The 17,358-nt window shown below is 43.4% G+C and overlaps 1 protein-coding gene across 4 annotated transcripts in view; it reads left to right on the top strand.

Annotated features, from left to right (window-relative positions):
* Positions 1 to 17,358, top strand: part of NELL1 (neural EGFL like 1) — an 857,163-nt gene that overhangs the window by 197,381 nt on the left and 642,424 nt on the right. For all 4 annotated transcript variants that reach the window (XM_073904919.1, XM_073904917.1, XM_073904918.1 and 1 more), the window contains exons 10-11: positions 4,216 to 4,289; positions 8,731 to 8,830. In XM_073904919.1, coding sequence (XP_073761020.1) covers positions 4,216 to 4,289; positions 8,731 to 8,830 — 174 coding nt within the window. The remainder of the gene's footprint in view (positions 1 to 4,215; positions 4,290 to 8,730; positions 8,831 to 17,358) is intronic.

The following is a 17,358-nucleotide window of genomic DNA, read 5'->3' as shown; positions in this document are numbered from 1 at the left end:
GAACAGGAGCCTGTAGGGGACTCCTAGTGTGATTAACAGAACTAAGACAGGTGGAGGAAGTAGTGCAGGGTGCGATACATTCTGTTAGGCACGTGTGAGCTGGAGATGCTGGAGGGACACCCAGTGTGATGTGGGCAGTCTTGCTCAGAGAGGCGGTATCTGGAGCCAGATTGGGGAATGAGCTCACTGAGGCAAGGAGGATTCCTGCCTGTTAGCCTTCCTGACCTGCCCATCTCCTTTAGAGTGCAATACAGAGTGCTGGTTTTGATATTCTAACCCACTGATGGTCACGGAATGGCTGGAGTGTGTGTAGGGTACAAATACCTAAGTAAAGACAGAGCAACCTAATCTCTGTATCTGACAGGGGTGCCAAGTCCCGCCTGTCAATTGTTTTTTCAATGTGCACCCAGATGGCAAAAGTGTCCAGTCATTGCACCGGAGAAATCAGGTCCGAATTTGAAGGGCCCCATGTCTGTGGGTGGGAAAAGATGCAGTTGAATAACTATCTCTTAATCTTCAGTACATTTGTTTCTGACATCACAGAGAAGTGTGTGTTGGTACCAGGTTTCAATTTCATGGTTGTACACTCTGAAATATTCTAGCTTGCATGTCCCCAGTGTGATATGAAGGGCTTCAGGTATCCACTTACATTTCTACTCCTACTGAAAGCTGTTGGAATGGAGTCCCAAATGCCCCAGCCAAAGGCACTAGAGCCTGACTCGCCTTATGCTTGAATTTCCTCAGACATTAACAATGAGCCTTTGGGCTGCGATCAAGAGGTGGGATAATGAGGACCGACTGATGTCAGGCGTATGGAAGGCAGTGACAGGAAAGGACGGGTATGGTCCGAGAGATGGGGGATGAGCATGAGAAAGCAGGGGATGGTCTTGTGACCTGCAGTGGTGATCCCAAAAGCTGTCCTAAGATCATTTCATTGAGAGTTGATATCGTACTCATGTATACGTCCTGCACCAGGGCAAATGGCCAAGGCATGTAGCATGATGCTGATGTCATTCGTAGCCCCCAAAGCACCCTGCTGTGTGAGGACATAAAGTTTAGTGGACATTTATTTTTATACAGGACTGGTGAATTTGAGGGATGTTTCCCTGTGCGTGGCATGAATGTAACCAGTAAGACATTGCTATCTCCAGACAGACTCCTCCTAGAACTCCTATCAGAGGAGAGGAATCAGGCAAATTTCATAAAAGAGGGTAGCAAGTGGGCTCATACCATTCTGGGGGGGACAAGGTTAAAATGAGGGAGAAAAGTCTATTTCTTTGCCTCTGAGCCTGGGCCAAGAAGCAGATGGCAGATCTGACAGCAGGGCATTTAGCAGAGCTGTCACTCTGGAATAAGCCATCTTGCCAAGTTGACAGCAGCTGTGTTTGGGAGTGTGGGAGTTGATTGGACAGGAATTCCAGGCCCTTGGAGGATGTGTGGTCTCCCCATACAGGTAGATAGGGGAATCTATGTCATCATTAGGACCAAGGAATCATGGTCAACTGATTGATCAAGAAAATTGAGGCATAAAAGATGGTCATGGATAATTTTTTAAAGGTAGGAAGGAGGGGTTGATGTAGAAAATTCTCTATTTTCTGTTGCTGTTTTTGCTCTGAAGCTCATATCTGCTTTTCATGTTTGAAACCACTTTAAATAGCAGAAAGAATCAGAACTTTTGACTGTTTTCACTACCAACTGTAGGCACATTGATTCTAAAATTACTTACTGTTATTAAGCCCGGACGGGCACTGATCTCGTGGCTGGAGACGAAATGATGAAATACACCTAGACCCTGCCTTCATGGAGGTTATAGTTAGCAGGAGAGATGTATAATGAATTGGGCAACTGAGAGAAAAGGTGAGGTGTTAGAGCTAGATCAAGAGTACCAAAGAAACACAAAGAGAGGGCAGTTCACCAGTGCTGGAAGTCAGGCTTACGTTGAAACTGATGGGTATAGAGGATAGGGGGTTGCCAGGGGACGGTGCATGAGGCTGCCTGTTCTTGGGGAAGATGATAGCATGTGCAGATCCCAGACACAAAGGAGAAGGTGTGGCTAGGGTATACGTGGAGGTTGAATGTTTGGGGGGTGGGTGGGGAATAAATGCAGAAGAATTGAGCTGTGCAGCTTGAGAGAGAAGGGAGAGCTACCCGAATGGCTTATGTTTGCTGAATTAAGGAATTTGGACTATATTCTGAGGGCATTAGTGATCCATAATGATTTTAAAGCATGGCCTCGTGTTTGTAATTAACAAAATATGTCTGTTTTATGGGGAAGAACTGAATAAGATTGAGACCAGAACAAGAGCGACACAGTAGGAGGTTCTGGGGTACTAAAGAGGAGGGAATGAAGATAGTTGCAGGTGGTGGGGAATAGACAAAAGTAGGTTGACTTGCGAAACTTAAGGAGGGAGCATTGTCGTGACTTGGATACAGATTAGATGCCGGGTTGAGTAAGAAGGAGAGGTTAAAAGGATCCCAGGTAGGGTGTGGGTGCTAGGGTAGATAATGGTGCCGTTCATGAAAGGAGATATTACAGTTGAACAGATTCAAGTTAGGTGTGGTTTGTTGCAGATCATTTTCTAACAGGAAGCAGACTCTGAAATGGAGATTTGCTTGTCCTTTATTAGGAAGGATCTGTGAGGATCAGTTCTAGGGTAGAGAGAGATCCTGAAGAAAGTGGGATTGGGCAGATAAGGAGGTTGAATTGCAATACAGTTAAACACTTCCGTCATTCCTCTAGGGAGTTCTGGAGCTGGAATGACCTTTCAGAGGGATCCCTAGTTGGGGCAAGGGGCCAGGACTTTGCCCTGCCTTTACCAACCACTCATTGTATGTGGGCTGGCCTAGGAAGAGCATTTGACCTTGGATGAGGTGGCTCTCTTCAAACAAGAGCAAGTCCTAGATCACTGTTCAGCTGAGCTGGTGGTCGTCAGTTTCCCCAGCAGCTGCAGGAATGAGTCCTTTGGCCATCGAGGAGGATCTGGGTAGCATACCGCTGCATCCACTATGGGATCATGATGTTAAGTATACCAAATCTCTGGGCTTTCCTCTTCCTGTGGCTAACAACAGGCTGTTGGGCAAGTTGACTGCTGAAATCTGTATATACTTGAACGTTCCATGAGAGTTGGAAGATTGTAGAACTAGGAAATTACCAAATTAATCTGTTTTTAACCAGTGCGGAAACAGAGACTCTAAGAGCTAAGGTAGTTTTTATGAGACACATAGTGAGTGATAGAGATGCCTTAGAGTGCATGTCTTCACTTCTACTTCTCCTGAAGACTAGGGTAGAAGGATCCTCATCTGTGCAGGAGAGGGAGTAATCAGACCTTTGCTTCCTTGTTCCTTTTGATGTGGCTGGAGACCCATTAGGGTCAGATCACATTAACATACTCTGCACTTGTTTAAAAGTGAATCAGCAAGTTGAGTTGAGGACTGAGTCCCAGTGGAATCTAAATTGAATGGCGGGAGTTCCATTTATGCTTTTACCTTTCCTACAAGGCCTACCTCTACTTCATGCCTTCCCTATTAGGCTGTTAAGCTCACCTTTCCAAAAAACAGTCTCTCTAGTGCATTGGTAAGTGTTTTACTGGTTTGGCTTGTATTTCTCAATGGTTTTTGAGCTTACTAGGAACATAGAGTATAAGGGCATGCATTTCCCACAATGACAAGAGAGAAAAAAAATGGTGTCCTTCTGCATTGTGGCTGAGGTTCTGATGAATGAACATAGAAGTCCCCTTTTACCTACTTGTTCATTTTATGGCTGGAGTGTAAGAATCAAAGGTACCACTATTGTACCCCATGGAGATGACCAGTGCTGCTTCCTTGTTTTAACTTCTGACCACATCAGTTCATTTTCTGGTTCCTTTAGCAGCTGCGACATTGAAATAGCTGTGTATCCATAGTGTGACAGACTCATGGCAAACGTAGTGAAGATGACCATTTGACGGGAGCCCAGGAGTTGTCCTTACACTCTCCCCATGTCTTACTCCAGAGAAAGATATTCCTATTTTTTTTTTTTTTTTAAGTAGGCTTCACACCCAATATGGGGCTTGAACTGATGACCCTGAGATCAAGAGTTGTATGCTCCACCAACTGAGCCAGCCAGGCTCCCTGCAAAGAGATTCCTTTTGCTTTGAATTCACTGAAGCCAGATGGCAGCTCTGAGGTCAGTTAGTTGCATAGCATGACTGACCCGTTTTTCTGTTTTTGTTACAGCAAAATGTATCTATGGAGGAAAAGTCCTTGCAGAAGGCCAGCGGATTTTAACTAAGAGCTGCCGGGAATGCAGAGTAAGTTTCCATCTGATGATCCTCATCCCTTGGGGAGAATTACCAGATAGATAGATGGGCTTTGGTAGGGATCTGGAGTGGAGCAGGTTGGCCTGAATGGGTCTCTGAGGGGAAGGACCCTGGTGGGCTGCTGGCCAGGATGGGGAGGTCCCACCCACGGTCATTGCTCTGCTAGCTTGTGCTAAGCTGTGGATCAGGTAGCCTTGGGGAAAGCTATTGAAGGATGTGAGAAGGTGAAGGGAGCCAGCAGTTACTAGGAGTCAGGGAGCTTGGCAGGGGGCCCTGGGAAAGGATTCTGAGTTGATTTTGGGGAAATCTGTTTGTGATACCAGCTCTGGATGGTGCTCTCTCTATTCCAAAGTGTCTTAAAGATGGTGAGAAAATGCCTGTCTCCTGCCTGCCCCCACCCATCTTTTTCTTGGAATAAGACGTGTAGAAGCAGAGATCTTCAGTAATCATTCAGCTAACATACCTTGATCAACTGCTACATACTAGCATGGTACTAGATACTGGGTATGTAAAGGTGAACACAGCAAAGGCCCTGTTTTTATAGAACTTGCAGTCTAGTGGGGGAGACAGATAACTAAACAATGTACAATATATTGCCGAATCCCATAAAAAATAGAAAGCATGCTGGAGAGAGAGCTTTTGGGTGGGTCTGGGTGGTCTGGGAAGGCCTTTGTGCAGAGGTACCATTTGAACAAAGTGTGGGAGCTGGCCGTGCAGTTACTTGGGTGAGATGCCATCCTCGGCGTGGAAGAGTGAGAGACAGGGAAGGAGGGGCACGCGTACCAGGTGGTGCGTCACAGGGCAGCCACAGTCCTACAAGGAAGCACTGCTGGTTTTGTGGGGCATCTCCGGAGAGGCTGACCGGAACCACTGGGCCTCAGAATAGCCCATCTTTGTAAGTGCTTGTAACTACACCATTTCATTTGCTTTTCATCACATCCCTGAGGAAAAGAAAGGAATCTATTTTAAAGATGGAGAATGAGGCATTTAGAGACCTGGAAAAGATCTGGAGGAGCTTGAATCCAGTTCTTTACTGGGGCCTTGGCGGGGGTTTTGGGTGGAGGAAAGGCTCTTACCCGTTTCCTCTCTCTGGCCAGAATTTACCTCCAGGGGTTAACTCCCTCTGACTTTCCTGTCGAATTTCCTATCCCCTCTTTCTTGACTGCCACTGGGAATGGCAGAGATTCTATTGCTCCAGACACTCTGGTGGGGATGGAGGTGTGGTGGTCTTTGTGCATCAGCGGATGTTGTGCGTACGCAGAGGCAGGGATGGTGTGGCAGCGACGGCTCTGTGATCTCTCAGTCAACAAGGCAGGCTACCAGACCTGGGCACGGGGAAAGCTGGTAGGGTGGTCTCCAACCTGGGGCAGGCACATTACCACCTACAATGTTGGGTGGATTAAATGAGATAAAGTGTGTGAAGAACAAGAAACAGACTCTTGTTTCAAATATTTTCACCAAGTGTTTTTAGAAATTAACATACTGTTTTTTTTAAACTAAGATGAATAAACCCTTCTAGTAGTTCTGCTCAATTGTGTTCCAGCATTTCTTTAGCATTAATTTTTTGACTTGATGTGAGTTTTTATGTTATTAGAAATTCAGGTTTGAAGCACAGTGATTAGTAAGAACTTGAAAGTGTTTATATTTGACCAATGACACAGAGACTGTCACTCTAAATGAGAAAGAATGGAAGAATTGTATTTTTCCACCAACACAGAGTTCTAGGGGTCATAAAATAACATACTATAATCAGGAGAATTTAAAAATGTTAATTATCAGGTACTTTTTACCAGAAATAGTTTTGAAAATAAAGGTTTTGTGCCTAATTATGTGGCTGGACTAAATGGATGTAGAGGCCCTTATGCTACTGTAATCATAGTTCATATTATTTTCAAAATCATGCCAAGGTGTTTGTCTCTATTGAAACACTGGGAATTAGGATCTTACTCATTAAATATGTTAAAGGTTGATTAGAACTGTCTGATTTAATCAGCAGTCAAGGCAAGCCCTTTTCATAAAAAACTTTTGTGAGTGAGGATTTTTTAAAAAAAGTCTTCATAGCATTTTGAATATCTTTTAACAAAAGCAAATACATACTCCAAATGCCAAAATTTTGAATATAGAGGAAAAAGTACAAGGAAGAAAAAGGAAATCGCTCCAGAATCTCACCATCTAGAGAGAATCTTGAACAGTGTTATTTTTGACAGGTAGAATGAAATGTATCTTACTGTCTTGGTTTGGGTTCCCCTAAAAGCAGACCCTGCACTAAGGATTTCAGTATGGATGATCGATTAAAGTAGTGCTCTTGGGAGCAGCCAGTAAGGGTGTGGAGGATGCAGGATGGGGAAAGGCAAGGAACCGAGCAAGAGTGGGATTTTGGGTGAAAGGCCTCACATACCCTGGTTGCTGGAAGGGGTGGTGGAGTGTAAATTACACCCCAGCCATGGGCTCCCCTTGAGGTAAAGAGCCTCCCGTGCCTGTCAGTCCCTGGCTTTGGGCTCTGGCAGTGGGGATATAGAACTTGTGGGTAACTCTCTCTGCTCTCTGCATGGCAGAGTGGCTCCAGTGTCCAAGGAGTGCCATCTGAGGGTGGCAAGGATGAGCCATTAACAGCAAAGCATTTGGAACCTGGGGGATGGGCACACAGAACTCCTAAAAGGGATCCAACCATGTCCATCACTCTTATTTATGCAAGGAGGCAGTAGATAATAAATACATTGATGTTGACAGATAGAAGTAGAGGCATTAATGGTGAGTAAGCATTTTGTTTTCCTGTACATTAAAGCTTATGCTACAGCTGGTGAGGTTATTAATGTCTCTTGGTTTGTAATGATTGGTTTGAGTCCCTGTTGCAGGAACTGAGGTACAACTGGTAGGCACAGTGGCTTAGGACCAGTGCCAACTCTTGAGGCTGGGTGCCCCCCAATGTGGCCTGAATTGAGGAGTGAGAAGGGGACGTAGCTGTGAAGGAGACTGAGCGTGTAGAGCAGGCTGTGTTCTCTGATCTTAGGGCCAGTTTTTAGGTAGGAGAAAAGCAAGAGGTCTCGATAACTTGGAGCAGATCAAGAAACCAAGAGCAAGGAGGATGAAAAGACACTTCAAGGAATGTCAGGGGCAGGACTGTCAGGATGAACATTATGAGCAACGAGAGGAAGCCATGGTACAAATTATCCAGATAATGAGTAGTTAGAAATCAAGTTGGTATGTTCATAATTGTTGATGTTCTTAATTAGGAATGGATGTGCCTGATGAAGTGGGAGTTCCCGTCCCATGGTCCACAGGAAAGATAGTGTCTCGGAAATGGGAAACTCTATCTCCCCCCATCCCTCCTGGCTGTCCAGCTCCATCCTATTTCCCCCATCTATGTTGAGAAGTACCTTTTTGCCTTAAATGAGACTCCTTTTCTCAAGCTTGATTCTTAGTTGACGTAAACAGCTTCTTAGGAATGGGAGGGAAAAACTTTATATTTTAGATAAAATACTCTCAAACTTTTTTTATAGTAATTAATGGACTAATTTTTAGAATTCAGAGTAACACTAAATACAGATGCTAGTGATGTCACCAAAGAAGACCTTTGGTGGATGAGGTCATAAAGACTCACCAGGTGAATGTTTAAAATTTTTTGTAAGCTAGTTTATTTACATACAGGGAAACATCTCGTGCTCATCTAACCCTCATTCCGATCATTCGTACTTGGATACCTTGGCTCTTGCCTGTTTTGTCTGCCAGGAGAGTCTCTTCTTCCTTTTTCCATTATTCAAATGTGGCATCATCTTTATCATTTCTCCCTTCCTGGACAGCATGATTCTCTTATGACACATTATCATATCTTAACTGTAGAACATTTTTTAGCACTTACCATACTGTTTTAGGGTTTTTAGTTGAGGTTGTTTTTTCTTCCTGCCCTCCAACTAGGAACTCCCCAAGCACGGGGAAGATGTGTTATGTAGCTTTTGGTTCACGGTGCATGTGATCCAGGAGTGCTAAAGCTGGCTCACAAAAGCTCACGAGTGCTCATTGTATAACTTCCCGACTCTGTGGTCAGTGACACCATGTCGGTATTTCAAAATCGGTCATCGTCAGGGCATTCGTACCACAGAAATCCATAAGCCCTACAAATTAGGGCTCCCCATCCAACAGCCTATTGTTACCTTTGCAGCATACCACTGTTAGTGACCTTCTGCTGCAGAGAAGTTTCTCAAAAATTATTGGTTGAAGTTGAGGCTGTTGAGACACAGAAAAGGATGCTTTCTCTGCCAGGAGTCTCATCAGTTTGATTTGCGACTTTGTCATTATTGTGGAATTCCTGGGAGTACTGTTAATTATTGAAGCTTATTATCACTGCAGGCTGTTAACAATGAGTGTTATATATTTGCATCATCGACTAAAAAATATGAACATTTTTTTTGTTTCCCGATGATTTGGCTTCCAGGGTGGAGTTTTAGTAAAGATTACAGAGGCGTGCCCTCCTTTGAACTGCTCAGAAAAGGACCACATTCTCCCAGAGAATCAGTGCTGCAGTGTCTGTAGAGGTAAGGGGGGCTTGGTGGTGGGGCTGTAGTTGGGATGAGGGTGGGGCGCATGAGGGTTTAATGAATAGTGTGAAGGTAGTAACAGGGGCTCAAAACTCTGCTACCTTGAAACTTGTGTGTCCTAGTTACCTTTCTCAGCCGTAGTCATGTCAGTTGTAAACTGAGGGTAATGATAGTCTACTTCTCAGGCCCACTGGGAGGGTTAAATGGGATAATGCCTAAGTACCTAGTATCATGCCTAGCATGTGATAAATGTTCAGTAAGTGACAGTTCCTATAAGAAGAATGATAGTGTCTGTAATAATGATTATTATAACTGTCATCATTATTAGATTTTTCTCATGAGTGGCATCGGTAGGCATACTGTTTAGCCCTTTCTGTGGACCAATTCCTGTATCTGACAGGCAGAGACCTATAGTGAATCTTTATTCAGAGGATTACATGCAACTTTTTTACTTCACGCAAGCGGGGGGAAAATGCTTTAGCTAAGTAACACCTAACTGCTAATTCGTTCTCTGGCAGAAATAGTTTTGCTTTCTTTTCCTGGACTTGTCTTCTTTCCCAGATTTTGTTGTCTTTAAACCCTGGATCAGATAACTTTTCCTCTCTGAAAGGACTCACCCTGGTAGAATTACGTGGATTGGGAGAACCTAAAATTGATTAAAAATCTTACAGAACCAATCCAGTCAAACTCCTCTTTATGATGTAAAAGCTACACCCACCACACATCCTTCTCCACATTCTCAAATACTTAATGGAGTTGGATCCTTTCCAGCTCCCCCTTAAAGCTTCTAGAGCAGAGTGGTTTAGTTTAGGTTACTCCATATTTCACTTTATTCTATCTTTTCTCTAGCGCAAGGGTTGGCAGATATTTTCTGTAAAGGACCACAGAGTAAATACTTTTGGTTTTGTGGGCCAGAAGGTTTCTGTTGCAACAACTCAGCTCAGCTGTTTCGCAAAAGTAACTGACAATAGGTAAATGAATGAGTGTGGTTGTTAGAATACAATTTCATTTATAAGAACAGGTAGTAGCCCATAATTTGTTGACCCCCTCCTCTAGCATCTTCTGACACATAGAAATGTTCTATGTTTTATCATGGAGTGTTCAGCTTATGTGGAGGTTGCTTGGTCATGAGAAGGCTACATTTGGGTAAAAGTTCCTAGGACAACTTAGTATGTTGATAACTAAGAATGACTGATCATGCCATCAGAATATCTTCCCTGATTTGTCTGTGTTTTAGCTACAAGCATAGTAGCAGTTGAGATGCTGTAGAAACACTTAAAGATTGGCTGGAATTTTCAGAGGGATACATTTATTAGTAACTGATAGGGTTACTATCAGTTAGATAGGTCTTATAATTTAATGCAAAATCCATCACTTGCTATTTGTGGAGGTGCCAAGTGAGACTCAGTTTATGTAAATCCTTCCTGATTTATGGTTTCATTAGAGCAGAATCATTGATTATCCCACAGAAACTCAAGAGGAATTTCATTGCTCTGACCCAGCTTACAATAGACCTGGTGTCACTGCTTCTGCTAATACTTCTCCAGAATGCGTGCGCTTCTTTACCACTGAAGACACTAAGAGATGGGATCTCTCATTGAAAAACAGTCATTCAGGGCTCCATTGCTGCAATCCCGTAGCTTTTAGCACACCTTGACACAGCTTTGAGGGAAAAGCGGGAGGCCAGGAGTAAAACTTCCTAGATTAGATATTGGCTAGGACCAATTTGTGAAATTGAGGATTTTCTTTCTCCTGCTTCCTCTTTTGGAAGGAAACTACCAGCTTTGTTGGGAGGGGGCTGTTCATATTTCTTTTGGAGGTGTCTGTGTCCGAAAGGGTTATTTATTCTCTTTGACAACTTTACATTTTGACAGGAACAAGACAATACCTTCAGAAAAGATATGGTGAGGAGGTCCTTCTCCTGGGGAATGGGTTGAATTAAACCATTCGCGTATATGGATTCTCTGATTTACTCCCAACTCAGAGTTCAGGCACTGGAATGGAGAAAGCATTATTGTAGACAAAGGCCCCTTTCAGCACCATTTCCTGTTGTTAATCCCTTCTGTTGACCCAAAGCAGAGTGGACCCTAGAACATCTACCCCCCCTTGTCCACATCCTGAGGCTTGCTCTGCATAGCAGACAATCAGAAAAGGAAAGGGGCGTTTTTTTTGTTTTTTGTTTTTTTTTTCCTGTGTGGGTCTGTTAGTCTCTTTATTCTGAAGATTGTCAAAAAGGCAACTCAGGTGAGCTCCAAGGTGTATTGTTTCAAACTATGCTCCCCTTGGATTTTATTCCAGATCTCTTAATTCCAACTATTTCCCAAGAGGATCTTCAGAAGTAGCATAATAGTCTTTCGTAATATTATGGGAAATGTTTTTCCCCTTGGACTTCTAGTTGTCTTTTACCTTTTCCTCTGTGTTCATGTTTTCTGCGTCTTACAAGAAGAGGAGGGGTTCATTCTGTTCTGACAAGACTCAGCCCACTGGGCCTTTTCGAAGGCCTGTTATTCAGTTCTCCCCCCTCTCCCCTCCCCACACTCCTCCTTCCCCTCTCTAAAACAGAAAGTAATGAAAAGGCGACACTCCATTTTTATGTAAAGTAATTTTTAGCCTGCATATGGGGAGGCTGTACCATTTGCTTTGTGGATTGAGATTGTGTACTGACTGGCAGGCAGTAAGTGAGCAGAGAGGCAGGCTCCTGATGACCTGAGACGTGTATTTCAGGGATGAGCACAGTGGTATGATTTCAGCTGTGTGTCTTCTTCCGCCCTGCTGTTGTTGATTACAGAACCTGAAGTGGCTATAGCCTTTCTCAATATCTGCATGAAGGGCCTCTAATTAGCATATTTGTCATTTCTCTCTGTCTTTCTGTGAATGTCAGGTCTTTAGTCTGAGGGAAATCACCCCGTGAGAGCGTATCGTTCCTTAGAAGTCTGAATCACAACCTTCTTCGGGCCTGCTTAGGGAATGGAAGTTTTCTGGGGTTTTTTTTTCAATGGGACTCCGTTGAGCCGCCCTGAGGAGGTTTAGACTGGGAATTTAAGAAAACACAGAAAGTGCTTTTTGCTTTATGCCCCAATTGGCTGGCTATATAATATGCATAAAGTGCTCTTTTAAAAAAAAAAAAAAGTTTTAATGATTATAGTTTATGAATTCTTTAAATGTAGGAGATGAGGTAGTTGGAGATACATTCTGACCACACGAAATAATGCTGTCACTGTCATGTCTGTGACGTTGAAGGAAATAATTTTTAGTACTAGCTATGTTGTTGGCTCTGTGTATTTCATATATGAAATAATGTTGAACCCAGTTTTTGAGTTATAACTTGTCAAAGTATAACTCGTTGCCTTGATTCTGAAACTAATTTTTATTGAGTCATGCCCATTTTCTTACATGGTTATACAATTTGCCACTGCCTGCCCCTCCCCCCGTGACTAATCAAGGAGAGAGATTAAGATTTTTGCTGAGTTTTTCTCTTTGTGGGAATTAAACCTAAAACCATAGAGTTGGGAATAACAGACTCTGACACATTTATGGCGTTCACTGTATCAACAGAACTGATATCTAGACGAGGGGCTTGGGCACCTTGCCTCTTAGAATCTTGGGTCATGCCACATGCTGTCACTAATTCCTCTGCCTTTTAAAGAAAAATGAAGGTAATCAGCTGAGCCCGTGATTACATCCACAGGGCAATTGGTGCAGCCAGAATGTCCCTAAGGAAGGGACTACAGGACAGTTAGGGAAGACACAAGCCAAAAGAACCAAAGTGATGGACACTGGCAGGAGGAGGCCATCCTGCAGTTGCGGGGATCCAAGGTATCCATCACCACCAGTAACAGCCAGAACAGTCCTAATCACCGCTGCAGTTTCTCTCTGCTGCCTCAGGACTGTTTGTGCCAACAGTATGCAATTCGTTTACCTTCATCGTTATGTTAAGGCAATGGCTGTAGCGGGAGCCTGACCGCTTAAAGTGTGTGGCCATGAGGTGGAAAAGGGGGAGTGGGCACCAGAGTGACCTCTCTGCTTCTGCTTGGGAAGAAGTAATAAAAGTGTGAATGTAGCCCCAGAAGAACAAGACGGCTCATGAATCATCAGTGGGCTCCGTTAAAGGGGGGCAAAAGGCCAACAATCTTGACCGCAGATCCTCCAAATTGCTCCAGGAAAACACACCAGTCATTTGGCCCATTCCAGAATTCTTGACACACTCCTCAAGGTTTTATTCCCCTCATAATTGGCTCTAAGTGTAGCTTCAACGTCGCCAATGACCTTGGAGGGTTTTCACTACATGTTTAAGACTTTCGGTGTTGGGGGAAAAAAGTTCTTGCCAACATCTGTTCCCAGTGTGTTTATCTGTAATTTTAATTCGTGCTCACTTGCCTTGTCATCTGGCCTGGACTGAAATGAGTTGAGATTATTTGTTCTATTTAAGATTTTATGCCCTTACATTAAATCCTCCCAAGACTCTTGGCATCGGGCGCCTGGGTGGCTTGGTGGAGTGACTGCCTTCGGCTCAGGTCATGATCCTGGAGTCCCGGGATCGAGTCCCATGTCGGGCTCCCTGCTCGGCGGGGAGTCTGCCTCTCCCTCTGACCCTCTTCCCTCTCATGCTCTCTATCTCTCATTCTCTCTCTCTCAAATAAATAAGTAAAATCTTTAAAAAAAAAAAAAAACTCTTGGCATCATGATTTTTTTTTTGCCTTAGTCTTCCTCATCATTCTAGTCTCCATCAGAATTTGTAATTGAAATGGTTTTAGAGGATTTTCAGGGTATTTGAGATTAAAAGAGGCCTGGGAAAGAGGCACCTAATGAGTATATTTTCTAGTGTCTAAATAGAGGAACTGGTAGTTAGCAGCTGTGCAGGTCCTGTGCATACTGAGAGATGGAATCTGATCAACCTCCTGGCAGCCATGGGCTGACGTTGACTAGAAAGACAGGGCTCTATGCTCCACTGTTAAGACTGGGAGCAGAGGGCATTTGAAGATGAGTACAGTCTCCAGACATCTGTGACGTCATTGGCCATGAAAGTGCTGCAGTGTATCAGGGCCCACGGAGCCCCTGGAAGGGGGAGGCACGTTGTCTCAGAGAGAAAATCTGAAACTAAGGTCAGGTTGCCTTGGACAGGGAGACCCTTAAGTGTAGACTATTGTAGAAGAAATGGATTGCTTTCTAAGATAGAACCTGGGAGAGTCCAGAGCTCAGTCTCTACTGGGTTCATCCTATTGGCCTAACCCTGTCAACAAGGAGGTAGAGGAATGTCCTCATCCCCAAGGGCCCAGGCTTCTATGGTATATGTGTTGGTTGTGGAGTACTTATGGGTGTTCAGTTTTCATAAAAGATCTTTGGGCCGTATTCCTCCAGGCAGTCCATGGGTGGAGTTCTCTCCATACCAATGAGGCACATGGAATATACTGTACTTAGTATACCTTAGTTCCTATGGAACTTCCAAGAGTGGGCAAGCAGAAGTGATGTGAGAGCTTTTCTGGATTTGAGTTAGGAGTGCATTTTTTCATTGTCCAGGTACATCATTTCAGAGGCAACTTGCCTGACCTGCAGGAGGACACATTAGGGGTAGGAGATTAAGGGCAAGAAAGGGTTCTCTCTGTGGAATCAAACTTCAGCTGCTTAGAGAAATCAGAAATTTCCCAAGGCTAGTGGTCTACTCATTCCTTGTTGTAAGAGTCACAGTAGGGTATCATAAAGATGCTTGTCCATGATTGGCTATAGAAGCCAGAGAAGAAGCAGAATGGATGGATAGTTTTACTATCATTATAAAGGGAGTAGAGTGAGATCTAGAGAATGGCAGTAGCTTTAAAGACAGCAAGTTGTTAGTGTTACTGTCTTCCACTGACAACAGAACTCTAGATACAGGACCACTGAGGGAGTCCAAATTTTAGACTGTTCACCACTAAAGTGTGACCTCAGCATTTCTGTTGCTTCATTAATTTCCTTGAACATGATATGGGCACGTGCTGCTTTGTGTGTTTGGAACCCCTACCCTTTGTCCAATCAGCCTCACTCAGCCTTCACATTGCTTCAGATCTTGTATTAGGACCTTTGTCTAGGATACATTCTTGAAGCACCTTGTTCCTCTCCATCACAATGTCTCCTTGTAACCTGATACTCTGCATCAGTCATTTCTGTGAGCTTGTCTGATGACTAAGAACGTGGGTATGCTGTTCACGGCATTTTTGTTGTTGTTTGTTTGTTTATTGCCTCGCACAGTACCTGGGCACACAGTAGGTACTTAATAAATACTTGTCATATAATGGATGGTACCCATGCTAGAAACAAAATGAGGTATTCACATAAGACCTGGAATCTCGTTTCTGTAGATAATGTGTCTTCTCTGAGGATCTGCTCATGTTCACCATTTGAACGTGAGCTCCAAGTGGGTTTCACTCACCTTAGTGTCTTATTCAGGGATGATATTCTGTCACGTGATTAAGTTAATTTTCTTCTGGCTTGGAGTATCCAGGCAGCAAGCTACCATGGAATGTGTTCTGGAGAAAGAAGCAAGGTTTGTTCTTTTGGAAAGATCAGGACATGTCACAGACTAGAGAATGCTAATGGCTGGTGGAGTCCTGGCCTTTTTAGGCCAGGTTTAGCATTCCTGGAATGTCCCTGGATGATTAAAATCATGGCTGGGCAGCTGGGCAGTCATGTGGGGTGGGGTGGAGAGACGGGGTATTAGAATCATATTTGGGTTTTTAGCCGTTTTACCCATCACTGACCAGCTGTGTAACTAGAGGAGGTAGTTAACATCTTTGAGCCTTGGTGTATTTATCTTTAAAACACTTAATTCTTGCTTTGGAGAAGATTTAGTCATTAACTAAACAAATATTTATTGACTGCCTATAATGTGTTGTCTATTGCCTTAGGCATGAGGTGACCAAACTTCACAGTCCTTTCCCTTGCAGTGAGCTTCTAATGAGATAAACATTACATAAACACAGAAATACACAGTAATTGTGATCACTGCTATAAGCAAGAAAAATAGGGTGGTATGGAAGAAAATAATGGGGCTTTCTTCAGACTTGTGAGACAGGGAAGCCTTCTCCGAAGAGCTTATGTTTTAAGCTGGGACTTGAAGCCTGAGAAGAAATTACTCTGGCAGTGATGTATAATAATGTTGTGAGTTGGTGAAACAGGCTTGTAAAAACTGAATCAGGAAAGAGGTTGGGAGACTAGAAGAACTTAAAAGGCTGCTAACAGTTGGAGAGGAATGATGGAGGGAGAGAAGGAGTCTTGTTTGTTGACTCAAGTCCAAGTTAAAGATTTTGTATTTTTCTTAAGTAAAATGGAAGCCCTTGGAAGATTTTTTAAGGGGGAGAGTGACATGATCCAATCTGTGTTTGAAAAGGATCTCTTTGTGTGCAAAATGGGTTAGAGACTGGGCGAGAAGGGGAACAGGAAGGCAAATGAGGCCATGTCCCTTTGAGAGATGATAACAGGTTGGAGTAGATGGGTTTTTCTTATTACCGTGAAGTCGAGGAGGAAATGATATGTTCAGGAAATACTTACAACATAAAATTAATATGCACAATCCAATTTGAGAACATGGAATCTCTGCCCAGTTCTGTGCACTTGGAGAAAATTGTAACTTGACCTGAGCAGGCAACTTCTATTTCTTCTCTCTACTCCTTACCCCCACCACTGCTGAGGAGTTTCAGGGTCTCATTTTCATCGTGTTTCAAGAATTTTCCCCAAGTTTTTACGTGCACTAAACATGGACTCGTTGGAAAGCTCTTCAGGAGTTCCATTTCCAGGATGGTTTTGTTGATTAAAGAAATTGAGGTGAGTTGGTTATTAGCAACTTAGGCTTGGGCTGGTAGGTTTGTGGTTTAAAAATAAAAGGTAGAACTCTCAAAAAGTATAAAACTTAGAGAAAAATATTTTTCCGTTGGTGTAGGTAGATGTATTTAAAAGATTGCTATCAAAATTGACACAGTATTTTCAATTTATATTCCATGATAAGCATGTGAAGAATGACATGTAACAGTTCCATGTATTTTAATAATACCATAATTCTGGTGATAAAGGTTAAATTGTGTTAGAGAAATTGGCTATATATTTGCCTCTAAAGAAATGTGGAGTGGTTCTCTGCATATTTATAGATTCCTTTGTTCCAGATCACATGTACTTTGCCATGATAGGTATTTAAGTGTTTGAAGTGGCTTAGACTCTTGCCAGTGAACCTGGGGAGGGCCAGTATATTTGAGGGATCAGGGCAAAGATGATTCCTAGTTTTCTAGTTTAGGTGGATAAAGGTGCTGCAGTTGAATGTGAAGAGCCCATAGAGCATGGATTTGGGAAGATCAAGAGTTTAGTTCTGGCTCGGTGACCTCTGAGTGCCTGTGAGGACATCCAGATGGATTGTCAAGTGGCTGTTGGCTCTAATGATATAACCTGTAAAGTGGAATATGCCGTATAGTCGGTGCTATTTCCTGTGCTCTAGAGGGAACTCTGAGCCTGTATTATTGTTTCTAGGGAAGGGTGGATGTTCTCAACCAGGGGCCAGAAATGAT

Source organism: Callorhinus ursinus, unplaced genomic scaffold, assembly GCF_003265705.2.
Source record: "Callorhinus ursinus isolate GAN/ISIS: 27379988/994484 unplaced genomic scaffold, GSC_fseal_2.0 scaffold21, whole genome shotgun sequence".
NCBI lineage: Eukaryota > Metazoa > Chordata > Mammalia > Carnivora > Otariidae > Callorhinus > Callorhinus ursinus.
The sequence above is the reverse complement of the archived record's forward strand: the minus strand, read 5'-3'. Positions and strand labels throughout refer to the sequence as shown.